Raw genomic sequence first — 27,737 nt, forward strand, 5'->3', positions numbered from 1 at the left:
GTAATAACTATTGTACATGAGGGCATAAATGAAAAATGTCGCGTGTTTTTGGCAGCAATAACGCGTTGCAACACCCTCAGAAGCAGCTAAAATCCGCTCACCGTCCCACGCAAATTGTTGTGGCAACACCTCGACAAGACTCACTACCACACAAGTTCTTCACCAACGCGATGAGAATTCGCTGCAACGAGGTGCGTTCAGCATTGTGAAAAACAAACTGCCAACAACACCCATAGAGTTTAGGGACGAGCATCCACGGTGGTGGACACTTGAGAGACACTCCATATACATAAGAACTTTTGCAACGTTGTTAATATCAAGTGCTAGATAAAACTACAGCCACAACGACACACACTATCAAGCACTTGAGAATCACCAAAACAAAGGGAAAAAGGGAGATGGGAGAAATTGTGGCTTATGTACATTGCTAAGGGCCCTTTTACTAAACAAGCCCAGCTATATCAGCTCGACTCGGCTTGTTTATAGCTTTTGCCCGGCTTGTGAACTATAATACAAATGGAGTAACGTATAACTCCATATATATTGAATTGATCAGGTGGTGTATCATGTATGGGGTAGGCCAGCAGTAACTGAAAACCAACAAAAATTAGGTATTGGGGTTTATATAGGACAAGAACTGGATTTCATTTTTGTGATTGCTGTTACTTACTGGTTTTAATTTCTTTAGATTTTTATTCTATTATTGTCATGATAGAGAGACACAACCAACTCAACCCAACACTTTTTGGCATGTGGTGTTGTCAATCCCAAACCTCTCTCTCTCTCTGAGTCTGTTTTTACCTCTCCAAGTTTGCAAGTGTGCAACACATTCTCTTCCACTGAAAAAGATCATCAGAAGCAATGGTACAGAAGAAGAAGAAGAAGAAGAAGAAGAAGAAGAAGAAATAGGTGGTTTCCTAGCATGCACTTTCTATGAATCAATTAGTGCCCTTTTTGTGAGCACATACAAAGAATGAATTCAAGTATTACTATTGATCAAAGATTAAAAATAAGAAATAAAGAATGTTCTAATCTGGGAATTATAAAAATATGTTTGACAAAAGAAAACAAATGAATCTCTGTAATCAACATTGATTTCAGCTTCAAGAATTGGTCAAATTGTAGGCAATTAACCTTGTTAGTAATGACAGTCAACCAAGGCCGGGGTGGAGAAGAAAATATTGGGTGATTGCTGCTGTTGCTTGGAAGCGAAGGCGAATTTGGATTCACTGTTGTGATTATCGTCTTGAGGGGTAGAAGGAGGAAGATTCAGATCCAAATCCAATGAAAGTACCTTTCTTGGCCGCTTAACTTGCTCCGATTCCAATTCCATTGTTGCTTTTGTTGTTATTGTTGTTGGAGTCGATGTCAAGGCTTTGTTGTTTATCGTCCCAACACTACTCGACCGGTGACGCCTCATGTGACCTCCTAGGGCCTGCCCCGATGCAAACTCTGCTCCACAAACAGAGCATTCATGAACCTTATTATTATTTCCACCACCACCACCACCACCACCACCACCACCAACCTTGTACAAATTTCTGGTATTGTGACTCAATTGAAGAGAAAGTGAAGAGATGTTCTTGTAACGTTTATCTAATTCTTTGTCCGAGGACGAGTCGAACTGTTTTTTCTTCTCTTCAATGGAGGAGGACTTGTTGTTAGGCTTCTTGTGACTAGCCCTGTGACCTCCCAATGCTTGAAATGATGGGAATGTTCGGTTACAAGTCTTGCATTCATAAACGTAATACCCTGCCTTTCCTTCACCATTCGAGGCCGTTTCCATCAATTTTCTGCTGTTAAACTTGTAACCTCCCAAATGTTGTTGATGATGATGATCCTGTTTGTGTGGAGAAATTCTCGACTGGCCTTGCGCAAGAAGGAGTAGGCAATTCACCAAGTCCATGTCCGCGTCCTCTGCTTCCAATAATCCATCTTGATATTCATATTCATAGTCTTTATCCCCACTTGATGAATTGGTGATGGGGGTTAGACCAGTTGGGATTAGAGACTGGACCCTTTGTCGCTTGGTTCGCTTGCCTTTGACGATGTGGGTCTGGTCTTTGGACGACGATGACTCCACAATTTCTTCTGGAGCTGGAACTGAAGCTGGAGCTTCCTCCATGGTTAATTTCCTCCACCACCTCAAAGAGAGACAGAGGAGGATTTATTTATTTGGTTTTTGGTGAGTTGAGGGAGAGAGAGGAAGCAAGGGTTGTGGGAGAGAGTGGGATTGGATGTGTATAAATAGAGTGAATGAGTCATTGTGAGTCAAAATTGGGCAATAGAGAAGAGTAACTATTGTATCAATGTGTGTTGTTTAAGTTCTATTTATTGTTAGAAGAGCCAAAAACAAAGAAAGAGATGAATTAATGTAACAGAAAAAATGGCAAAATTAGAGGGTAAGAGACAGTGAGGGAGTTTGTTAACGTTTTAGAGTCCGTTTCACACTCTCTTTCTCACGCTTTGACAACACATATATACACACACATACACACTTGAAAGAGATATATATACCAGTAACACCATGTATACAACCACAACCATTGCTTGTGCTTGCTCCTCCAACACCCATCAACCAGTAAATGTAAAAACAAATTAGCACTCTCTACCCTATTCGCATCAAGAAGGCTTGCTATATATAGTATATGTATGTATTTGTATATATATAGGACCATACGTAAACTTGTCTTATCATGGTTGTGTTAAGGTCGTTTACTATTTAATAAAAAGGATAAAGACATTCTGTTGATTTTACTAATTCCAAGTCTATCGAATGTGGATGAGTTGGGGAAAACAAGTGTGACTCGCTGTATTGAAACCCTACACAATTTGTCTGAAAACTAATTACAAGAAGTTAAAAATATGAATAGCAAGTCAATGGGATAATGGATGGATTAAGGAATGCAAGTACTTTGCCGTGAAGTATTATCATTAGTAGGTTGTGTGTGGCACGTATATATATAGGGCTTTATTTAGCAAGCAGAGGATCTCCTATTCTTTTTCTGATCATATCCATATCTATATTCTATACTATATGTGTGTGTGCACACCCTAACACATAATGCATACACAGAAAGTGTAGAGTAGAAAAGAAAAGAGAGCTAGCTTGAAAAGCAAAGGTGGCAAATGACCAGTGAGCATGGTATACGCTAGCTAGTTTATACAGCTCACCTTCCCAATATTTTATTTTACTGGGTATCACATCACTAGTCATCCAGAGATTCAGAGTCAATGGAACGTATATGTGGCAGATAAGCAAACACAGAGACTACAAAAAAAAAAAAACCTAAATTCCTTAGAATGTGCGAGGGAATCCACCCACAATTCATGCACTCCATTATATGCTCAGTCTGTCAACAAAGCAAGAAGTCTTGTCCATTTCCATGCGTAGCAAATTGTTCACTAGGCATATCATGATCATCATTCTCAGGTGGCTTAAAAATGAGTATGCTCCATTCTATTGGTTTGCTATTGATGAATCTAGAAAAGGGTTGATGATTTAAATGAACCTATTACAAGAATTATGGGAATTCCTAGGTATTCTTGAGTGCTGCCCAAGTTTTGAAATTTACAGTAACCATCATGGACCTTACCAGTCTCTTCTTGCAGGGAAGTTCCCATCTTTACCGGTCTCTTCTTGTAGGCTACTCAACAAACTGCAAGTCAGTTTGTAACACAATCCAATCACTCCGTTCTGCGCATCTTTACCTTACGAGAAATTTCCTTGTATGAATGAACATTCTTAGCCGCTTGACGTGAGGGCCTCCCGATTGATGGCCTTCCACAAAACTCTTGAGCATCACCTTCAGTGGAAGGATCGTTTGCATTGTCTTCATCTTTGGCTGCTACGCTCACTGATGTTGGACCGTTTTCAAGCACCAAATCATCACCTAAAGTAGAAACATGAAATTTGGTCTCATCAATCTCGAACACGTCTTCCGAGGTTTCACCTTGTGATTTAAACCTAGCAGATTGCCTTCGTGAAGAGCGCCTGTTATGGAGAACATGAAATGATCCATCAGTCTACTTGCTTTACATTTTTCCCGCAACAATGCATATGCAAACACAGCATGCAGAAACTAACCTCTTAATATCAACCTTATCTTTAGCTTCAACCTTAAGAGAAGCTTCCTTGCATGAATGAACCTTCTTAGCTGCCTGACATGTGGGCCTCTCAATTGATGACCATCCAAAATCTTGAGCTTCATTTTCAGGGGAAAGACTATTTGCATCGGGTTCATCTTTGTCTGATACACTCACTGATGCTGGACCGGTTTCAACCACAGAACCATTGCCTAGAGTAGCAACAGGAAATTTGGTGTCATCAACTTCCAACACATCTTCTGATGGTTCCCCTTCTGATTTAAACCTAGCGGATTGCCTTCTTGACGAGCGCCTGTTATAAAGTACCCAAAAAACCATCAGTCTACTTCGCATAACATCTATTTCCCCAAAATTGCTTATGCAGAAACAGCAAGCAGAAACTAACCTCTTATCATCAACCTTATCTTTAGCTTCAACCATTTTAACAGTAGGATTGCCCAAAGCTGCATAATATTTGAAAGAGAAAGAAACGTGAAAGAACAACAATAATTATAAATCTAAGAACAAAATTCAAAGTAGGATAGTTACATTGAACTTTCGATGGCCGCCTTTTCTTTGTACCACAAGGCTTATCCTCACCCTTGTCTGCTTGAGAGGAGTCCCAAGCCTCATTGTACTTGATTGTTTCTACCTTATAGCAGTGAAAGAAATTGTAGAAATGAATTAGGATTTGGACCCAAGAAAAGCCACACAAATTTTAATATGCATAATTGCAAATTATTCACATGACTTGGTTTAATACCTTATTCCCATAGGTTTGACGTTTTACTATCTTTGCTTTCTGCATGAGAGGGCAAAGAAGGCTTATTATCTGCCACACATACTCTCATACATCATAAAAAAGAAAATCGGTTAAGCTGACCTCCATTTCTAGTTTTCTTGCATTAAGCAATCCATTTTTGCATCCAAGCTCATGCTGAAGTGCTTTTAGCTGCAAATGAACAGAACTTAACTGTAAGCAAACTAAAATTATTGCAAGAAGGATAGTAGAAAAATCAACAGTAGCACACTTATCTTAGAAAGAAACTTACCCTATCTTTACCTGAATTCAGTTCCTGCAATATTAGAAGTATTCATCGATCGTATCAGGGGCTTGAAATTTGTACAAGAAAATCTCTATATAATCTAAATATTATCGAAAATTTGATTACCGCAAACATTTGGGTGTTTGTCTTAGCCAGCTGCAAATTCTGCTGCTGCACTTTCTGCAAATTGATTCTTAGTTTCTGTAACTCGATTCCACTCAACTCAATGATTTTACTGTCAACTCAGAATTAAGGAAAGCATTCAGAAACCAAAAAAACCGGGGCACATCAATAAGCAATAATATCACAGAAAACAGAGCTGGTCAGGGAGGATACTTTCTGTCTGCTAGTACTTTGATCAGTGCCACCTTTTCCTACACAACATAAAAGAATCATACTTAAGAAATCAAACTCAAAGAGAGGTAGACATACAACCAGAAATATAAATATATACCATTTGCAGCTTGTCTATATACTGTTTGGTGTCAAAAGAAATGGATTGTTTCTTTGCATCAAGCGTAGCTGATTTAGGCTGCTGTGGTACATTGCTTATGTCAGCAAGCCTCTTCCTTGGTACTGCCATTTTCTCTGCTTTTCTGTTGTTGCCTGATAAGGAAACCCATACCAATTTCTCGGTCAATCACCAACCTAACCAAAACCCTAACCCTAGCTCAGAACTATGTCCTACTTTGGCTGCTGTAAAAACTAAAGAGAAGGCTACTAGTGGCAAAGCTCTCAATAAAATTCACGGCTCAGTTGAGGCAGTTCTGTATTTCTCACGAATTTATAGAATCACTCTTACGAACCCAGACTCTCAAACAAAAACTAAAAACTTGGTTTGCTTGCCGAGAAAAAACATAAGAAAGAAATAATTCAGACAGTGTGAAATCCATTCAACGTGGAACCAATAAGAACTGTAATTTCAGAAATTCTACAGATAAAGAGCAATAAAAAGCCTTCAAATCCGAGAACTATCACAACAACAAAGGATAATCCCACATCGAACGATATACAGACACAAACGTATAAAGAAAAAAGCTTCGAAATTGTAAGTTTACCGACAACAAAAAAGATCGCTACCTGCAACACCACCGCAACTTTCTACGCCAAGAACTGCGTCGCCGTCCATGGTTGAGATTTAGCTAAAATCCCAATTTGCCGATCTCCTTCTGGCGGTGTTGGGGAAATTAGGATCCAGAAGAGAAAATACAAAATGAAGGGTAAATATGGAAATTACGTTCGTTTTCGGGGATCAACGGTATGATCGGATTTCCGAACCAAAGTCCGAGCCTATATTTCAAAAGAGTTACGACAATGATAAAACAAAAGGAGGAAAGGAGGTTTGTCATCTCTTATATATTAAAATGTGGAATTCTCATCAATCTTCCCTCTAATTGTCGCCTTGCCAAGTTCAGGGGTCTAGGGTTTTTCCAGGGTCAGTGGATCTAGGTTTTTTCAGTTACTTTTAACGAACCCACTCACAATTGACATAGCCCACTATTTACTAACCCCAACTCCACAAAGGAATGGGCTCTAGGGCAAGCCCGCCTATGATAGTGTCAACCCACGGGCCTGTACACAAGCTCATGCGTTCTCAATGAAAACACCAATGATTAATACCCGTCTCAAGGGATAGGGCCCAAGTCTAGCATCACAAGTTTAAGTCTAACTCTTTATTGAAAACCTAGGTTGACAAAAGGAGGTTTGTCCTCCCTTTATAAACTAAACTCCAAATCCTCCATCTTTCGATGTGGAATTTTCATTAGACAGACTGAACCCATGAGTGGTGGATTGTGGAGTGCGTGGTGTTTGTCTCATAATAGTAGGTGGGGTTTACCATTGATCGATTTTATCGCTTATTACCGGTTAACCAACCCATTATCGACCAGCCGATAATCAACCATCAACCGACCCACACAGTTTGGCCGATAATTTCATTCGAACCATGAGAGATGTGTCAGATGGTGGTTGTCAATATACTCAAAAGTTAGTTGGCCAAATAATTATCGACCAATTGATTTTCATAATTAAATATTAAAAAAATTTGTTAATTGTTAACAACTATGAACCCAAACTAGACTAAGCCCAAAGATTTATCCACCCCAAAGCTCAAACTAGTCTAACTCTCAAGAAGAAAGATTTACACATTCTAAAATCCAAACCAACTATTACCCGACTTAGAAAATTGATTAAGGTAATGGTTTTGCATTTTAATCAAAGTCAATCGGTCAGGTCGATCGGATTATCGATCAATCATCAAGTGTGGGATCCCGCACCTGAAAAACCCTCTTCATTATTAGACTATTATTATCGAAAACCAATAACTTTTAGACTAGGTTGTCTTGGCAGCCGTAAATTTGTTTCCCTTCCCAAAGATGAAAAGAGTAGAAGGCAAGATTTTTCTCTTCAAGTTGCCATGAATCAAAAAATAATTTAAAGCACCTACTTTTTATAATTATAATAAAGTTGTTCATTGAAGTCAAACGTCACTAATGATTGACATCAATTATAAAGCAAGATACGATATAAAAAAGAGAGAGACGATGACATGATGAAAATGAGCATTTTAATTTTTGGAATAAGTATCACATAGGCCTTTAAGTTATGAAAAGTGGTTAATTCAGCTCTCTATCTTTTTTTTGTCCTAAATAAGCCCCTCAACATTTATTGATGGGTCACGTTTGCCCTTCCATCTATGGTTCATTAAAAATTATTGACGTGGAGACCATTTTCTGACGTGTTATATAATTTATTAAATATGAGTAATAAGTGCATTTTTTGACATGGAATTTGATAAAAAAAATTAAACTGAAATCGATTATACAAAACCCAATTTCGATTAGGGTTTCAGTCTTTCACATAGCAAGAGCCACTCTAGCTTGCTGCACTAGGGTTCTTGCAAAATCCAGATCTAGCTTTGATCTGGTTGATTTTTTGACGTGGTTGATCTTCATCTCAAGTCTACATCTTTGATTTTTTGACAAAATCTAGGTCTATGTCTTCGATTGTACAAGTGGGATGCTTAAAACGATGGCAACAATGGGCAGTGGTCTCGGAGAAGACAAGCGAGAGCCAGACGGTGGTGAAGAGAAGAAGAGCCTCCATCGTCGATTCTTGGGTCGATTAGGAGTGAGAGGGGACAGTACTTTCCTTATTGGAGTACCAGAATCGATGAGATAGTTTAAGAGATCCTGATAGCTTTGTCGTTGGCGGCGATCCTGATAGTTTAAGAGAGCTTCGTCGTTGAAGGCGAAATTGTGCAAGAGGTTCTAGGTGATCAGTGAAATTTGCAGTGGTGATGAATAAAAAGGGGTACCAATACCAACTTTGATTTTTTGATTCTGTTGAAAAGATTTTCTGAATTTTTATTCGCTATTATACACATGGAATTTGATTTAAAAATAACAAAATTACACCTCAACAGTTAACTACCACGTCAGCAATGTTTTGATGGAATAGTGCTCCAAAGGCTTGTGAACTGTGTGTTGAAGTCGAGGAGCTCATTTGGCACGAAAAAAAAAAAAAATTGTAGAGGAGCGTTATTGCAATTTAATTATATACACATCAATATTTTGCAAAAAAAAGATTTTTTTTGTCCAAAATAAACGAGAAAGTAGAAAACCCACTAAAACCCTAACCAGAAAGTAGTTCTTCTAGTAGGCAAAAAAAGGGGTCGCAATTACAACAAATGCCGAACTGTATTGTTGTTATTGCTCATCCAAGGATGCTTCTCAACACCTGCATTTTCTTGATATGTCTCTTCTCCATCTCTCTCTTTCCTCTTGTGAGAGGGAAAGACCACCACAATTTGACCCTCCTACACCAGCATCCATACCCTGAAGCTGTTGTTGAAGATTTGCAGAGGTAAAGCCCCTTGTGTCCAACACTCAAAATCTCAGAATTTTCCATCTGGGTTTTTCTTATTCCACTGTTTTGCAACATTTTGTTCCAAGCACAACAAAATGCCTTCTGGGTTTTTGGCATTTATGGGTTTAGTCAATCTGTTCTTCTATGGTTCAAAAACTGGGTTTGATGGGGGAACTGAAAAAGCAGAGCATTAGTCTGTTTCCCCTGTTTTCAATCAATTTAATGTCACCGATGAAACTTCCAACTTGACGTTCATTATCTTCGACTATCTCCACACATTTTCTCACCCTACATACGGCACCTAACTCGACATTTTGGTTATTTTTCGTCTTTGCAGGAAAGTCGATGCGTCACTATCAAGAAGACACCTTCTGTCTCTCAAAGCAAATGACAAACAATGTCTAACCGGAAACCCAATCGACGACTGCTGGCGGTGCGACCCCAACTGGGCAAGCAACCGCCAACGCCTAGCTGACTGCGCAATAGGGTTCGCACAGGGAACTCTAGGAGGCAAGGGCGGCCAGATCTATGTAGTCACGGACTCCTCCGACCGGGACCCAGCAAATCCCACTCCGGGAACTCTCCGCCACGCTGTAATCCAGAATGAACCCCTCTGGATTGTCTTTGCCTCAAACATGCTTATCAAGCTCAAGCACGAGCTCATCTTCAACAGTTACAAGACCGTCGATGGCAGAGGCGTCAATGTCCAAATTACCGGCAATGGCTGCTTTACCCTTCAATACGTGTCCCACATTATCATCCACAACATCCAAATCCACCACTGCAAGCCTTCGGGCAACACAATCATAGCCTCCTCACCTACCCACATTGGCTACAGAAGCAAGTCGGACGGCGACGGAATCACCATCTTCGGAGGCCAGAAAATCTGGATCGATCACTGCACACTCTCTTACTGTACTGACGGGCTAATCGACGCCACAATGGGATCGACGGGGATCACGATTTCGAACAACTATTTCTCGCATCACAATGAGGTCATGTTATTGGGGCACGACGACAAATATGTTGTGGACACCGGAATGCAGGTCACGATAGCGTTCAATCGATTCGGCGAGGCGCTGGTGCAGCGTATGCCTCGGTGCAGACTCGGGTACATACACGTGGTCAACAACGATTACACTTCTTGGGAAATGTATGCTATCGGCGGTAGCGGTAACCCCACCATCAACAGTCAGGGTAACCGATATATTGCTCCGGCGGACCCTGACGCTAAAGAGGTAACTAGGGTCATTTTTGTCATTTCGTAAATTTTCAATTATTGTGTTTGCTCGCGGGTCCCCCTGACGTTTCTTTGACTTTTGTTTTGATATTGGACGCGTGATTGTTGCATAACCCATTTGCCTCGGTGGCGCGTGGGAAGCACGCGCCCTTACATTGGGTTTTATTTATTTTTTGGCGTACATAGGCGCGTGGGCTTCAATCTGTAACGGCTACGTTGGGATATGTGAATGCAGGTTACGAAGCGCGTGGAGACAGACCAGCAATGGACAGGATGGAATTGGAGGACAGAGGGGGACATAATGGTAAATGGAGCGTACTTTGTGCCGTCGGGTGGTGGGTTCACGGCCCTGTACGCCAAGGCCTCCAGTGTCGAGCCCAAGTCTGCAGCTCTTATTGAACAGCTCACCACGAACGCCGGTGCGTTTGGTGGCCCCAGGTACATCCATCACTAACCTCTCTTTCAAGCGCATTATCGTCATTTGGCCAAATATCTGTTTGACTTCTTAAATGACCAGAACGCCCATAATAATGCTTTGGCATCGCTTCTGTTTTACCCCCGTTGATTTCACATTTCTTTCATATATCGATTAATTTTTTACCTTTGGGTTTCATAGGGCCTCCGGCACGTGATCTGTCCCTTGGCCCTGTATAGGAAATCTGACTGACTAACAACTTTTGACTTAACCTAACACAGATTGGTTTAAATTCTGATAAGTAAACCGAAAAACATGTATGCATGTGTGTAAACAGGGGAAAATTGAGAGAAAAGTACAGGTAGGGTAGCTAGCCAGACGCACCAGTTAGGGCAGTCTGTGTTTTATGATGATATATGAGTGAGTGAATGAGTGAGTTATATTCTCTCATTGATATGCTTTACAGCCTATGTCAATTTGTGGGATGCCTTGGTCCATGTGGGCCGTGGCTCCACTTGTGGTTTGAATTTAACTTGAACTAGACAGCTTGTTGTTGCAATCAGCATTGGAAAAGGAGGCTCCTTTGCACTCCCAGTTGGCTTATGACCCCCACCTAATGCCCTTTTTATGGCTTTTACTCTCTTTTTGCGTTGAATATGAACACATAGTTTCATGATCAAGCTCTGTAATTACTATACATTGTGCTTTTTTAGTGGTTTTATGTTGTTATTAGCTGGCCTTTCATAGTGAAGATATATATATATATATAAAATATGTAGGACATAGCAGTCTGTCACATGCATTCTTTGCAATTTATTAATGTCTTTATCAACTATTTCTGTTACAGGAAACAAAGGACCTGCATTGACATTATAAGATAGCATATTACTTGATTGGTGTCTTTTGGGATTATTTTTGTATTGATTTGGGCGTTTTGAATTGTTAATTTTGATTCAGGTACAACAGTGAGGACAATTATAGTCCTGGAACCACCACTGGTGGGACCAACGGCGGCAGTGGTGATGGTGACTTCTTAGGAATGACATTTGGGACCGCGGCGCCACCGTCATCCCCACCACCAACATCATCTATATTTTTGTCTCTTGTGATTATTTTAATTTTGTGTACAACCACCATTAATGGTGCTCCTCAATTTGCATTATAGTAGAAGATTGAAACGTAAGTAAAATCATTGAGCTTGAGAAGGTACATACGAATGGGCAATTAGCAACCACAATGGTGCACATTTAGTTGGCCATGGGCAAAAAGTGTGTTTTATTGACCCAATATAGGAATAGATGTGTCTCAGAGCACTTATAATAGTGTTAGTTTAATGGCCGAACAAAAATCAATATTGGGTCTATACATCACAAAAACACTATCTTTACATCATTTTTAATTTTTTCTTAGTTTACATAAATATCTTGTATATAATGAGCATATTAACCCTTAAACTAATTCCATGTTGCTATTAGAATGGCAGGCATTGAAGAGCGAACCATCAGAATCAAACTCAAAACATTTGGTCCTGGAAAAAGCACTGGTTTTATACTTTTGGTGGTTAGTGCATGTTGTAGTCGAGGTTTTAAATGAAAATGTTGTAGGAATTTGCTTTATTGCACAAGATCTTATAGGCCAAAAGATGATTCTGGGCAAATATACCTGTCTGCAAGGTGATTATGTTGGAATCTTGAGAAACCCTTGTGCACTTATACCTCCAATTTTTATGGCTGATGAGCATGGACGATGTTTTGAGTGGAACGATGCAATGCAAAAATTGTCTGGTTTAACTAGAGAAGAAGCCATGGAGAAAATGCTTTTAGGGGAGGTTTTCACAGTCAACAGTTCTGGTTGTCTGGTCAAAGATCATGACCGTTGAATTAAACTCAGGATTCTACTGAATAGGGTAATTGCAGGAGAGAATGCAGACAAAATTATTGTTTGGGCTCTTTGATCGGCATGGTAATTACGTTGAAGCTTTGCTTTTTGCAAACAGAAGAACTGATGCAGAGGGGAGGATGACCGGGGTTTTGTGCTTTTTGCATGTGACTTGTCGGAACTTAACAATCGAATTTATAATATTTTATACATCAAAGGTAAATTGGTCTTTTCTCTATAATTTTGTGAAGAAGACTTATAATTTTTGTGTAAACGTCTTATGTTAAAAAAATGAAGTAAAAATAGTGTTTTTGTGATATGTAGATAAAATTTTCTTTTTTTTAATGGATTGTGGAAAAAAAAAATTGGTCTCCAATGGATGGTATTTGTTGGGCTCAACTTCTAAGCGTGGAACATGGTTGGTGTCCATATTGGTAGGGTTTGGCAGTGTGTTTCAATTGTGTTCAGGTGCATCGCACCTCACAGAATCACAGTTTTTTGTAACACGCCAAACAGCTTTTGTGTTCAAACTAACCTCACAGCACCACAGTTTTTTACCTCACAACACTCTCAAACGCTTACAATATACGTTGAATTGTCCTACGTAATCAAATTAGGTTAATTATTTTATGTTAAATTAATGTACAATGTAAACGTTAAGTGATTTTATATTAATATTATTAGTCATGTAATATAACCGTAATTTAGATACGCCAAACGCACTTCACAACATCGCACCACAGTTTTAAAAATGACGCGTCAAACAACTTTTTGCATTTCAACTCACCTCACAACACCACAGTTTTATAACTCACAGCACCTCACAGTAGTTTACGGCACTCCCAAACAGGACCATTAGCTCCGAACATGGGCCACATTTCTCATTTGAGCCACACTAGCATATGTTTCTCTCTCCTCTTCCCCAATTCTTCATTTTCTCTCACCTTTCGTTATAATCAAACAAGATAAGCTTCAAAAATTGGAAGTTATAATCTCCATAATCAGAATAAGGTCATTCTGCATCTTCTCCTCATTAGATTTAGCTATCATGTCCACCAGGTTAGAAAATTGAATAAACCCCAATTCCGAGACTATTCCAAGAAAGCAAAGAGAACATGGCGATTTGTAGCCAGAGTCGACTTTCTCAATCTGACCCCCGCAATAGAAAAACAACATGGGAACAACACAATTTGACAAGGCCAACCAGATCCACTACCCCATAGAAAAGGAGACTGATTGTAGGAGCTTCTAATCGAAACTGTAATCTCCATGATTATTATTTGTCTAGACAAGATTATTATCTATTTGGATTATCCAGATCTCTTAGATCTGTTGACCGGACCTCTATTTTGAGGTCCTAATACTATCTAATTAGGATGTTCTAGTGCTTATAGTAATTCATTTGTGTTTAAATAAAGTAATTTTACCCTTATACATGTTTCCCGTTGGTTCTGCAGGAAATCGGGCTTAAATGACTGAATTGGGCACTTTTTGCTGTGAGGTGTCGGGACTTAGATTATGAAGATATTCTTGAAGACTACAAGCTCCAACGGTACACTAATCTATGGCCGAGATTGAATTGTTTTATGAATGGATTAGATTACAACAAGACTTGAAGGGTTAAGATGATCATTTAAAGGTGAATCCAATGGTTGTGCATAAGACAACATTCTTGCTTGCAATTTTTGACTTAAAAGAATATCTTACTTGATTTTTGGAGTCAAAGATGGCTGCAAGTTGCCACACATTTAAAAGGAAATTGTTGGAGATACCAATGCCAAGATTTGGTGCAAGTTTGATCAAATGGTCAAAGATGACAAAATTGTTGGAGATACCAAGGTCAAGATTTGGTGCAAGTTTAATCAAATGGTCAAAGATGGCTGCAAGTGCACATGACAACTCAAATCTTGCAAAGCTAGACTTGGAAAATAATGCAAGTGCAACGACTACATATTGCAAGGTTGAGATTTAATGAATGATTCATTGACTTCTCCAAGAGGAAGCCACCATAGGAGTATTGTTTTTTCTCTCTATTTATCTTTCTAAGTTTTTCTTGGTTTCTTGTGATTTCGTGTGTAGACATTGATTTTCATCTATAAAATTGATGTTTATGTCCATTATGATGAGTGGCTAAGTTCTCTTTCTAGTTTCTAGTCCCAAACGGTGGGTGCTCGGTTTCGATTACTTAAGGTATGCTCAAAGAATCGTAGCTTCGATTTCTCTCTTTTAATTTCGTGATAGTTGTGTGATTGGATCTATGGGAATGACATATTTGCTTGTATTCTTGGATTGTCTAGTCTAGGGATTGCATCTAATGCGTTCGATTGAGAATTGTTAAACCCATTGCATGATTTCCTTAATTAATTGAGTTTTTCATTGCATAGCTATTAATTATGTGTATTGATGATGGGGTTTTGGGTTAAATTAGGAATGTGCATGGGAGAGTTATGGTTAATTGATCTTTGAGTGTAAAACTAGGGTGTTAGCCGAGCCAAGCCCCAAGGGGGAATATTAATTCATAATATTAGGTGCTTATCCCTTTGCGTTCATCGTAGATTAAGAGACCCGATGGCCTACATGTATGAATTGAAGTCTTATAACCCAATTCTCTTTGCATATGCATGATTGATAGTATCACACAATGCATTGTGTATGGTTGTGTGTGTTTGCAATGATACCTTGAGTATGAGAACCGAGTAGTCACCGGGACGGATTAGAGACTAGGTTTTTAATTAATTGTTTTAAATCCAATTTGTGCTTACTTTGATTACAAAATCGCTCATGCTACCGAGTCATTCGGCCCATTTCTTTTACTTGCTTTAATTTGATATTCATTGTGTTTATTAGTGTTAGCTAGTCATTTGCATATCATTCACTTCAAATTTGCATTGCTTCCTCGTGGATCGATACCGGACTCACCGGTTTATTACTTGACGATACCCTACACTTGGGGTAAGTACACACACACACTTTGGTGTCGATCAATCCACTACCCCATAGAAAAGGAGTCTGATTGTAGGAGCTTCTAATCGAAACTGTAATCTCCATGATTATTATTTATCTAGACAAGATTATTATCTATTTGGATTATCCAGATCTCTTAGATATGTTGGAAGGGAATATAAGAGAGAAATATATGAGGATTATAAAAAAGAAAGAAAGAAAGATACATATGAGATAGCATGTCTGTAAAAAGCAAGCACAGTGGCTTAGTGAGAAGGATTTGATAGATTTGTGTGAGATCTGCAAAAAGAGATTAGGAGAGAGAAACTTATGAGGGTTAGGGAAAAATAAATAGAAAAACATAGATTAAAGGATTAAAGGGTGAATCGTTGGATTTACTTTATAAAATCTAACGGTTCAAAAGCATTACCGGTCAATAGTCTAGTACCTTGGTACCCCCAATCCATTGTACATACCATATTTTTCTTCCTACTCACACCCCACTTTACACATTTCCCAAATTTTTATTGGCCCAATTGACCTAAACTCCATTGTAGTTGTTGCTCTTAGAGTCCTATATTGCACTACCCCACTTTGAAAGTTTTGTGAGTTACACATCCTATATATGCAAACAAGTGAACAAACGTTCAATCATTTTTGACGAAAATGTCACTATTCAACTTTTATTTGTTAGATTCCTTTTCTTAGCAAATGCAAAGAAAATAATGGAAGGAAAGGGAAGAAATTTGGGGGGATAAGATGTGGGTGGCTGAGGAGTCAATCTCAAAACTTTGTGTCTTTTGTTTGTAGTTGGTTTTTGTATTGTTTGTTTTTTCACATGGAGTGTGTAATAATGTAAGTTAACATGGCATTGTCTTTGGGTGGCTGATGTCGCCAAACCGACAAAAGTGGGATTTTGTAATGCTCAAGGAATCAAATCAATCTATCTATCTATCTATACAATGCTTCAATGAGTTTGCTCATTGTAGATGAGAGTGTGTTGGTTCACAGTGGACATATCGACACAGTAGAAGATGTATGTGATGTGCAAAACAAGGCAATGAAACATCAATTCGAGAATTGAATGCCACAAGTAGTTCAGATGATATTCATAAGTATGGTATTTCATAAAGATCTCAACAAACTCCCTCACTGTCTCTTACCCTCTAATTTTGCCATTTTTTCTGTTACATTAATTCATCTCTTTCTTTGTTTTTGGCTCTTCTAACAATAAATAGAACTTAAACAACACACATTGATACAATAGTTACTCTTCTCTATTGCCCAATTTTGACTCACAATGACTCATTCACTCTATTTATACACATCCAATCCCACTCTCTCCCACAACCCTTGCTTCCTCTCTCTCCCTCAACTCACCAAAAACCAAATAAATAAAGCACTCGAGAATTCAAAGTCAGAGAAAAATATGTGTGGATTGTGTCTAATATCATACACTACATTTCCCTTTATTGAAAAGGTGGTCATGAGATTGTAATTGTTATGGGCCGATTTTGTCCAACGGACCTGTTTAAGAACTATACTTGGGCTCTAAGCCCTTCAATTTATAAACCTTAGCAAAACAAAAAAAAATCAAAATCGCCGTCTGTGGGAATCGAACCCACGACCACGTGGTTAAAAGCCACGCGCTCTACCAGCTGAGCTAAGACGGCTTGGATGTTGAAAACTTATTAAAAATGAAATTTTAATCCTGAGCTACTGAGTTGTAGCACCAAATCAGTTGCCCAAATTAAATATCCAACTTAAGCAATCAACCAACAAACAATATCCAAACGGTAAAGAGACAATACACAATGATATATGTGGTTCGACACACAAAGACAATGTCCACAGGTAACAGAGAAATAATTCCACTATATGTGAAAGTTTACAAACGAGAGACTACCCAATACAAATAAAATAAGCTCATCCTATGTACTATCTTGTTCCTACAAAAAAAAATCTTGTTCCTACAAACTCTCTCAACAAACAACCCAATGGAGAAGACAACAAACACAATATATCCACTTACCCACAAGGCAATTGGGTTCGAAAATACTGCAGATTTTCTGATTTTTACAAGCTAGCCCCGACAGGCTCAATCGATCGAACCATGGTCGGATGGTCCTGATTGATCGAGATATGCCACTGCCACAAAACAATTCCACCCAGTCAAAACAACAAGACGCGAACAACAGTACAACACAAATGCTCAACCAATTTAGGCAAAACATAAATGTCATCTCTCCCTCTGCCTCCCTCACACATGCACTGATGCACATGCCAAGACACAAGTAAAATTTGACAGTTCAAAACAGAAGAAAAATCCCACCATGAACAATATTAATGACTGAAGATACCCAGTGCTACTGTAACATATGAAAGCAGATATTCACAGGGTATATGCTCTGCCGTCCCCCTCCTCTCCCTCCCACCTCTCTCACTTAAAAAGTACACTCCCTACAGACGTCCCTGTTGAAATAGTGCAAACTAAAACCTGAAGTCTTGAACAGCTTATATGACACGATCAGTTTCTATCAAGTAGCAAGCTAAGCCTAAAATTAATTTAGTGGGGTCTATTTGGAAGTATTTTGACCTATCCAGATGAGATGTCGCGAGGTATAAAATTGTCATGAGGTGAGATGATGAGTGTTTGGGGTGTCACTTAATAGGTGAGGTGATCATGTGATGTGCTCTTTGGCATTTGAATTGAGATCAAGTATTATTGTATTTAGTTTAATTTTAAATATTATTGAATTATGTCTGATAAATGAGAGAAATCATCTCTTGTGGGGATAATTATAGGAGACTTCTATACAAGTGAGCAATGACAGTCACGAATCACACCACCATACAACTAATTAAATTGTTCCATTTGGTGGTTGTTAGGTTCCTATGGGTATATCAAACCTGCACGGTTTTATTTCTCTCAACCCTAACAAGTGAGTTAAGCCCAATTATCACAAAAATAAGGAAAATGTCGAGGTGATTGTAAACGAGTGTAAATGAATAATCCCTATATCTTTTGATGTGGGATAACAAGGACTTGAATTTATTTATTTTTTGGATTATTTAGTTTTTATAATTTGCTCGTTCTGAAGCTCATGAAAGTAGTTATGGACATGCACTTGGTGATTGGATTTTTTTTTTCTTGTGAATTATTTTAAAATTTCCAGCTATAGATTTATGAAGATTTGTTTGTACCTTGTACAGATTTTTCCAACTCCTAACTTCTATTTCATGTGCAGAAAATTAATGGGATTAATGACGAATTGATATATATGGTTATTGCTGTTTTCTTGTCAATATACCTAATAAAGCAGCTTCCATGCACCATCACAACATTTAATACTTGACTAAGGTCAATTGTTAGATTGGTTTGTAAATACACTTCTTGTCTAATAAAAGAAATTAATTATTCTCATCTACTAATGCAGCTCGAAATTGTCTTATCTTGGTACATTTAAAACAATATCAGTGACAGGTTTAATTATCATGTACAAAAGTATGCCCAAGTTGGTGAAGCATAATAGGAGTAAATGTTACTTTTGGTCACTAACAGATACATTATTGTAACTAAGTCACTTACGTTTTAAATGTTGCAAATTGGTCATTGATTTTACTGAGTCATTCCACGGTCAATTTTTGTTGAGTTTCGATCAGTTAACATGTTTACCTGGCATAATAGTCAAATTTTTTTTTTTTTCAATTAACACTTACTTACGTGAAAATTTTAAACAAATTATTTAAAAAAAAAAACACATGTGGCACAATAAGGTCATAACATGTGTGAAGAACAACTAATTGACTTTGTAGTCTATCTAAATTGTAATAAAATGTTCACTAACAAATTGATAGTGTTTTAAAATGACCAGAAAATTCAAAGTTCCGCAGATCAGAAGTGTCATCTCCATCCTATAAAAAGGTAAGAGTTATTATCTATACATTATGCAAAAATATCAAAATCAGTAGAATATATGGCACATATTTGCTAACATTTAATTGAAGAATTCAAGACTGCAAGAAAATTGAATAAGCAATTTATAAGAAAAAGAAAAAAAATTCAGGCCCTAAAATTTTCCCCAATCAGATTTCTTGGAAACCCTAGATGAAACAAAATCATTACAAAGTTCAGGACCAAAAATTCAATCGAAGTACTATTTTGTAATTAAACGATCCATAATCCTCTCCTCCCTCGACAAAGCTAGAAAACGTCTTTCATATTTACACTCGTGGCCAAGTACTAGACTTTGACTCAATTTATCATGTTGTCATGTGAGAAATTTATGTGCGTATATCGGACTGACAGTCTGAGTTTATGGTTATTATCAAATATTTAAAAGAGAAACTTATATAATGACAATTATAAAAGAAAAAAATAAGAATAAAAAGTGCTTTATCTATAGTAATTGTGTAATATTTATTTAAGTCATCCTGTCTTTGCAAAAATGGATTGGGTGCTTAGAGCTTCTGTTAAGGAAAGCTACCAAATTAAAATAGTAGGTGGACACATTGAAGTCAACCAATTGTGTTTCGTTAACTTTATTTGTAATTAATGAAAAGTTGGGACTCAAACAACATTGTAACCATCAAGCAGAACTCATAGAATCTGAATAAAGAAACTCTAATTGCTTGAGAGTGATTTATATTCTAGAGAGAGAGAGACGACATTTGTTTTTCTCTTAATTAGTGAAAGATCAATCGAACCATAATAGCGTCTAATGAATGTTTTTTTTGAAATACCGTTAGAGAAATATAATTCTCATTAGAATCGAACTTTCGACACATGCTTAATCCAACCCGATTGTCAACTGAGTTAGTTCTCGTTGGTAGTGTCTAATGAATGTGAAAGAAGATAAATGATCAAAACCGACTCTCTCTTTTTTCTCCCAATAAAATTCTTTCCACAAATTTGAAGATTTTTGGTCAAGAGAGATGCATAGATTGGATCTATTAATGAGTGTTTTGACTTTTGAGAACAATCAATCATTGGTTGAGATGGTAAATTTGACCGTGCTACTTCTTAACCCAAACAAAAAATCGTGAGTTCAAATCTCATTGATAATATTATTATCATAATTTACGAGATAGATAATTACTCAACTAAGTGTGTGAAACAACACCGTTTTTTTCCGATATTGTTCAGTTATGGTCCAACACTCCAACTACTTAAGTGTACCCATTTATTGATCCCTCACATCCCTACTTTTACAATTTTTCACTCTTTCGGTGTTTTGAATTGTGGCCCAGAACAAACGCTGGGTCTTCCAGTTTGACTTTTGCATGTTCATATTTTCTTCCTAGAAGAAGAATAAAAATTCTGTCGGAATCCCATGTCAAGGTCCTTTACATAAATCCATTACAGAGAATTAATCATTCAATTCCATCAAAAAGCTATACACTTGACTAGTGAGGCCAATTAAATTTGTCTAACCCTCACAAACCCAGATGAAATACCACTCTGATAAACCCCCCAAAACCTTCTAGACGACAGTCTTTCTCTGACCAGTCCACAGTGCCCATGCCAAGGATATGGCTTGCAGACGAACCATCCTTGCAGTTGCAGGGCAGTGAATTCAATATGGGGGGGGAGGGGGGGTTGGTTTTGTTGGTTGTCATTGAATTCAGCTCCAATAGATTTTACCAGACTTGGTCTTCAACCCATAAAAATCCAAATCGGGGGGTATAGGATCAATACAATCCACTGAGACAGAGTGGTTGCAGGTCATAATGATCTCTAACTGTGACAATGTCGCTTTTCCTTGCTCTGCTTTTATGGCTTAACGTGCGGAATCCTTAACGTGCACGCACATATACACACAACTCTGTGTTTGTTGATTAGATTTCTGTCCTCCGCATTAAACCCACACATCCACCAACACAGTGACGGACCTCTTCATATGGCTTTCTTTAAATTAAACTCCCCACCTGCAATTTCATGCTCATTCTCAACTTAATACCTTTCTCTCCTTCTGAAAACACAAAACGCTCCCCACCTAAACAATGGCTTCTCTTTCTCTTGACTCTTATTATCATCTCCTCCTCAGTGTCCTAGCTGTCTTTGTTTCAGGCCTAATCTTGCTACTCTCCATCAAAAGCAAATCAAAACGCTTGAATTTACCTCCTGGACCGCCTGGATGGCCGGTAGTTGGCAATCTTTTTCAGGTTGCTCGTTCTGGCAAGCAATTCTTCGAATATGTGGAAGACCTTCGCAAAACGTATGGTCCTATCTTTACTCTCAAAATGGGGACAAGAACTCTAATTTTCATCAGCAATGGTAAGTTAGTCCACAAAGCACTTATGGAAAATGGTTCTCTGTTTCATTCCAGACCGAGGGAGACCCCGACTCGAACCATATTCAGCTGTGACAAGTTCACCGTTAATGCTGCTGTCTACGGGCCAGTGTGGCAGTCGCTGAGGCGAAATATGGTGCAGAACATGCTTAGTTCGAGCAGGCTTAAGGAGTTTCGGGATATGAGGAATGCTGCCATGGATAAACTAATCAATCGACTTCGAGACGAATCGGAAGCCAACAATGGTGCTGTTTGGGTGCTCAAGAATGCCCGTTTTGCGTTTTTTCGTATACTTTTAGGGATGTGTTTCGGGATCGAAATGGACGAGAAGACTATTGAAAAAATGGATGAGTTGATGAAGACTGTGTTGATGGTTCTTGATCCGAGAATCGACGATTATCTCCCGATTCTAAGTCCGTTATTCCCCAAACAGAGAAAGCGAGTCCACGAAGTTCGACAACAACAAATCGACTTCATTGTCCCCTTCATCGAGCAACGACGGGAAGCACTCAAGAACCCAGGATCGGACAAGACGGCCATGTCGTTCTCCTACCTCGACACACTGTTCGACCTCAAAATCAAAGACCGGAAATCCGCGCCCTCGCAGGCCGAACTCGTCACCCTCTGCTCAGAGTTCCTCAACGGCGGCACCGACACGACGGGGACTGGAATCGAGTGGGGAATCGCAGAGCTGATTTCGAACCCCGAAATCCAATCAAAACTCTATGAGGAAATCAAACAAACAGTTGGTGATCGAAAAGTGGAAGAAACCGATGTGGACAACATGGTTTACTTACAAGCTGTGGTGAAAGAATTATTACGCAAACACCCACCGACATATCTTTCACTGACACACGCAGTGACGGAGCCGGCGAAGTTAGGAGGCTACGACATACCAACAGATGCAAATGTGGAGATATACTTGCCAGGTATAAGTAAGGATCCGGAAGTGTGGTCGGACCCGGATAAGTTTGACCCGGAAAGGTTTCTAAAGGAGGAGGAGACGACGGTGGCAGCGGTCGCGATCAAAATGATGCCGTTTGGGGTGGGGAGGAGGATATGCCCAGGATTGGCAATGGCCACAGTTCATGTGCACCTTATGATTGCCAGGATGGTTCAGGAATTTGAATGGAGTGCATACCCACCCGAGAAGAAGTTGGATTTCAGTGGTAAATTGGCATTTACTGTGGTAATGAAGGACCCTCTTAGGGCAATGATCAAGCCTAGGGTGGTTTAATAAGGGCATATCAAGTATGATTGATATTTTATATATATATATATATAGATATATACTTTGTGGCTTTCATGTGTGATGGTAAGTTTTGTTGGGCTCTGTTTATTTGTTTTACTATCTATGTATAAGAGGTTTTCTGCTTTGGTTATGGTGAATGGGTCTCATTTTCTTCATGGGGAGTTGGGGACCTTCTAAAGAGGCTCTATTTCCTAGTTTGGGCTGCCAATTAAGATGGGTGGTAATTGAGGGTGACTAGCTCTAGCTCATATCGTTTTGCCATAAAAGCTCTTTACCAACTATTCATGTGCTCATTTAGTCTTGGTAGCTAATTGGATTGTCCCACCCTCTGTGCCTGTGCACAGGTGTTCAGTGATTGAGCCGACGGCTTACCTGAAGGGGAAAAGAAAGAAAGAAAGAGAAAGTATGAATGTACGTTGTGGGGTATTGAGATTTGAGAGAGGTGTGCATCCATGAATGAAGTGAATAAATTTAAGTCATAAAGTTGACGTGAATGTGGATCTGGTAATCAAATGAAGAACAGGAAGGAAAAAGCATTTATTGAGAGAGTATTACCTCAGAGGTCCTTCAGCGCTGATTAACTAGATATGATGGTAAACATTTCTGTCCATGGAACCAATTGACGTTTTGTCATGCATCAAGCCAGCAATTACTCAAATACGTCCTGCCACCAGCAGTTATGGCCAACAACCAACGCTTGCTTTAATTAGTTGGTTGTTGCACTAAACAATTTTTAAGACTTGTTCATGAATGCCCCCCTTTTCTTCTCTCCTCTGGTCTTTTATCATGGAATTCAATTAAAAAAAAAAAATTCCCCACCTTAGTTTGATTGTATTGTTTGGAATGTAAGAGCAATAGTAAAACGGGTCGTTGACTAAGATCGTGAATATGATTATGGTAATTTTTAATGATTATGGTAATTTTTAACGTAAGTGAGAAAGGTCCTGAGTTTAAGTTTTCATTATCGTAATTTGTAAGATGAACCCCATGCTTAGCTCCGTGTGTGCCCACCCTGTGTTGTCTTCCCACACTCGGATTTACTAATTAGTTGTCTAGTGGGCCGCTCAGTGGGTTCCAGGTTACCCAAAAAATAGAAAAAAGTAAGAGCAATAGTAGCTTTAACAAGGGTGATTCAGAATCAGAGCTAGTGACTGCAGGGATCAATCAACCTGCCCTTGTGACTCATTGGGCTACAAGCCCAGCAAACACTCATAGCTCATAATTAAGCGCAATGGGCTACGTTGGTCCAACCAAAGAAACTTTATAAAGAACAACGGACGGCAAATATCATACCTCGTGTTATGCACACTCAGGAAGATGCAACAGATTTGAATACAAGAAGTACTATATCATCCAATACTAGTAGAGCTTTTTCTACCCATCTAGTTTTACAAATGAAGCTAACAAAACTGTCCAAAGACCAGCCACTTTTGAGGGATGAAAATACAAATGATTTCTGCAATACGTACAGTGAGCTACAAGCAAATGGTGGAATTCTGCGAGGGTACTTCTAGTCGAACTCTGTTTTGAAGTAGTTCCTTTTTCCCATTTCCAATGCCTAACACAGCAGAGGTCTAAATTAAGAAACTCTGCCACATTTAAGAATTAGATGGGCTCTCTGCGTGCTTCGTTCTCGAGTCCTTCGTGATCTGATCACCTTCTGTTATTGGGGATACAATTTCCCCTGCTTCTGCTCCATCACCCCCAGACACAAAATGATCTTCCTGATTGGAGTCCATCCCATGGTTGTCATGGGTGCTGGATGGAAACTCACGTCTATTCAACAAACGATGATGAGAACGAGTATCATAGGACTCTGAGGCAAGCTGAGAACGAACAGTTGAACTGTACATTGGTTGCATACCACGTTTTCTATCTGAAAATTCACGTAATGATATTCGACATACAGGACATGTGGAATGCTGTTGCAGCCATATGTCTATGCAGTTTACGTGAAAGAAGTGCCCACAATAGGGAAGAATACGCAATAGATCTTCACTCTGGTATTCTGCTAGGCAGACAGTACATCTGTGATGTAAATAAATTGGCACATTAGTAAAATGAAATCTCCAAATAAAAAAGGTCTGCACAAACTACAAATTCCAAGCGCTGCCACCAGTCCACTGCCAGTAATTGATGTTGGCATTTGTCTTTCTAGTCTTCCTAAAGCCTAACAGTTCTTGTCTTTCTAGTCTTCCTAATAAACTGCCAAAAAGATGTTAGCCTTTGTGTTCTTAAGGGAGATAATTGCAGGCTCTAGGAAAACTAGAAGGCAAGAAAGATACGATATCATAGTTCTGAAGTCAGGACAGTTAGTAGAGATGCTTCATTCACAAACTTTATGAAAGAGCAGTTCTCTTTTTTACATCAAGGGAGTGCAATCCACAGTACAGTCAAAAGGATGCTAAATTAATAGCATCTATGATATAACAAGAATTAAAATTATACGTGACCAAGCATTTCATGATACAATCAACCATAACAGAATAAGAAGAGAAAAATGAGGAAGAAACACAAGAATTCAATCATATACAACACAAAACTGGTATGGCCCAATGAGGTGATCCTGACACCAGACAAATTCAGATCAATTGAAAATAAAGTGCAATGAAGACATGGAAAGTAAAGAATGAATTAGAAATACATAATTCAGGTATCAGTTCACTTCATACCCCAAAATCAAAGAGAAGATATCAAAGGCCCAAACTTAAACTAACATAGAACAAGTTTGCTGTACTGTGCGTCATATAGATATCAAGCATAGACATACAGATCCATCCCTGTGTCATCCAGAAACTATGATATTCACAACCATATGTAATGGTTCACTGCAAATCTTAATTGCTGATCATCTTTCATCACTAAGCAAAACTCCTTGCTGAATTCTCACAGAGCTGCCTAACTCCCTCTATATTTTGCAATGTCATTCTAATAAGCGGTTTCAGTGATCCTAATCATTGGAGAGTACAGGAACATCAAAACACCTGAAAAGAATATTTAGTAAGGCAAGCTTTTGTCTTAGACAATGATACGTAGAGCACTTCCATTCTCCAATAATGAGTCAGCTTTCATTTGAAGTACCTCTACTGTAATATTCCTAAAGATGTGTGCAGACTTCATGAACTTCAGGGGCACCCTCCCAGCAGTAACTAGAAGACCTTTCTCAAAACAGCTCCACCAGATATTATTAGCCTTCCGCCTCTACTTCACACCCTCCTCCCCATTCCTCAATATCGAAAACATTCAATCAAGTTATATAATTCCTTCCACACTATAAGAGTATGTCCTCGTGCATCTAACTTAGTGGTGGCCTAACATCAAGAAAGAATTGTGCCACACATGTATTTCTTTCAAGTCGACCACTCCTCTACCAGGGAAAAAATGCCATGGAAAAAACATGAGCGAGAATAATCACCATGATTTCTTGACAAATAATGATCAAGAAATACAATACAGAATCTGCGAGCCATCTTACAACTGTCTCCTATAAGTAACTAAAGAAAGAAGATGAGAACATACTGAGTGTCTTCTGTACTGGAGAAAAAAGAATCACTGTACTTCTTCGTAGGGAAGTTGGCATAAACTACTGGCTCAAGTCCATTTAACCCCCGTTCCAACTGTTGCAAATAGCAAAGAGGGCCAACAAAGATTATTTCATGAGCAATGTACTGACTCCAATTCTAAGCAAACCAAAATATAGCTGGAAGCATGCTTAAACAGATTGGATTAAACCGTGCATTGACATTCATTAGATCCCATAAAAGAGTAACAAAACTCTTCATCTATTTCAACATGGCTTTTTCCTTGTTTCCGCAACCTGGATTAACATTGTTTTGCTTAGATTGGTTTGGCAATACATTGAACAAGCAAATTCCAGAGCTTACAATTGACTGACAGGACATAATCAGGCAACACAAGGATAAAACAAACAGAAATATAATTCGGATCAAAAGATGGGCAGAAAAAACCTCCGCCTTTTTCCACAAAAACCTAAATAATTAAAAATTAAAAGAAGAACTATACAATTGAAGCGTAAAAATATGTAATATCAAACATAATTTAACAATATGCAAAAACAATAATATCCAATTAAAATCAACAACTAGTATCTATTGAATCACAAGACAAGGAAAAAAGCCAAGAGAAGAAACAGAATTGACAAAGTGATCGAGAGAATGCATACAATGCTAAGATCAGATCTGACGGCGATGGGAAAGGAACGCCTCGTTGCGTTCAACTGAATCCGAGCACAAACAAGTCGCGTGCAGACGAAAACTATGAACATAGTGCTCACTGCGAATCCAATAACCGTCATCACCAAATTAAGCCCCGAAGATATCATTTCCTCTCCCTCCAGTCAAAGCCCCCCAAATTCACCACCAGAACCACCTCCTTCTCTCATGAATCTCCAACAATCCTTGTATAACTTAACAAGCCAGTGTTATTCTTCGGGAGAGTGACCGAGAAAGACTGGACAGAGAAGCTGAGAGACTGAGAGACCCCATCGATGGATTTGCAGGAGAGAGAGAGGGGAAGATTTTTTAGAAATTAATGGAGCGAGATTCAAGGGCGATCATGGATTCTCTGAATTGATTTGGATAACTAAAGTGTTTGGAAAGTTTTGTTGAGTTGCGTTTTGGTGGTTGTGGTGATAATGATATGCATTTTCTTTGATGGCGGAATATCGATGTCCATGTCCTATAGGGCTCCATTTTTT

At 38.7% G+C, this 27,737-nt stretch overlaps 6 protein-coding genes and 1 non-coding gene across 7 annotated transcripts; 3 read left to right on the plus strand and 4 right to left on the minus strand.

The window, feature by feature from the left end:
- Positions 1–1,019: 1,019 nt before the first annotated feature.
- LOC120005924 (zinc finger protein ZAT5-like) lies at positions 1,020–2,125 on the minus strand. The gene has a single exon (XM_038855808.1). The coding sequence runs from the start codon at positions 2,123–2,125 to the stop codon at positions 1,139–1,141; it is 987 nt and encodes a 328-aa protein (XP_038711736.1). The 3' UTR covers positions 1,020–1,138.
- Positions 2,126–3,295: 1,170 nt separating this feature from the next.
- On the minus strand, positions 3,296–6,427 carry LOC120006702 (SHUGOSHIN 2-like). Its single transcript, XM_038856837.1, has 11 exons — positions 6,213–6,427; positions 5,587–5,738; positions 5,469–5,506; positions 5,259–5,367; positions 5,139–5,162; positions 4,970–5,038; positions 4,850–4,888; positions 4,636–4,738; positions 4,493–4,550; positions 4,088–4,399; positions 3,296–3,994 (listed from the first exon to the last, which is right to left on the minus strand). The coding sequence occupies exons 1-11, from the start codon at positions 6,259–6,261 to the stop codon at positions 3,688–3,690; spliced, it is 1,260 nt and encodes a 419-aa protein (XP_038712765.1). The 5' UTR covers positions 6,262–6,427; the 3' UTR covers positions 3,296–3,687.
- Positions 6,428–8,749: 2,322 nt separating this feature from the next.
- Positions 8,750–11,865, plus strand: LOC120004905 (probable pectate lyase 5). Its single transcript, XM_038854249.1, has 4 exons — positions 8,750–8,996; positions 9,337–10,237; positions 10,475–10,677; positions 11,612–11,865. Exons 1-4 carry the CDS (start codon positions 8,821–8,823, stop codon positions 11,817–11,819), a joined length of 1,488 nt encoding a protein of 495 aa, XP_038710177.1. The 5' UTR covers positions 8,750–8,820; the 3' UTR covers positions 11,820–11,865.
- A 265-nt stretch (positions 11,866–12,130) lies between these two features.
- Positions 12,131–18,831, plus strand: LOC120005925 (phytochrome C-like). Its single transcript, XM_038855809.1, has 4 exons — positions 12,131–12,197; positions 12,259–12,482; positions 12,571–12,750; positions 18,724–18,831. The coding sequence occupies exons 1-4, from the start codon at positions 12,131–12,133 to the stop codon at positions 18,829–18,831; spliced, it is 579 nt and encodes a 192-aa protein (XP_038711737.1).
- Positions 17,076–17,148, minus strand: TRNAK-UUU. The gene has a single exon. It is a non-coding gene; the product is annotated as a tRNA-Lys (tRNA).
- A 1,997-nt stretch (positions 18,832–20,828) lies between the features above and the next one.
- Positions 20,829–23,514, plus strand: LOC120005102 (cytochrome P450 77A3-like). Its single transcript, XM_038854569.1, has one exon. The coding sequence runs from the start codon at positions 21,479–21,481 to the stop codon at positions 23,003–23,005; it is 1,527 nt and encodes a 508-aa protein (XP_038710497.1). The 5' UTR covers positions 20,829–21,478; the 3' UTR covers positions 23,006–23,514.
- Positions 23,515–24,261: 747 nt separating this feature from the next.
- On the minus strand, positions 24,262–27,699 carry LOC120006575 (RING-H2 finger protein ATL8-like). The gene is made up of 3 exons (XM_038856645.1): positions 27,204–27,699; positions 26,540–26,637; positions 24,262–25,048 (listed from the first exon to the last, which is right to left on the minus strand). Exons 1-3 carry the CDS (start codon positions 27,360–27,362, stop codon positions 24,619–24,621), a joined length of 687 nt encoding a protein of 228 aa, XP_038712573.1. The 5' UTR covers positions 27,363–27,699; the 3' UTR covers positions 24,262–24,618.
- Between the last annotated feature and the right edge of the window lie 38 nt (positions 27,700–27,737).

This window comes from Tripterygium wilfordii, chromosome 9 (genome assembly GCF_013401445.1).
Source record: "Tripterygium wilfordii isolate XIE 37 chromosome 9, ASM1340144v1, whole genome shotgun sequence".
Taxonomy (NCBI): Eukaryota; Viridiplantae; Streptophyta; class Magnoliopsida; order Celastrales; family Celastraceae; genus Tripterygium; species Tripterygium wilfordii.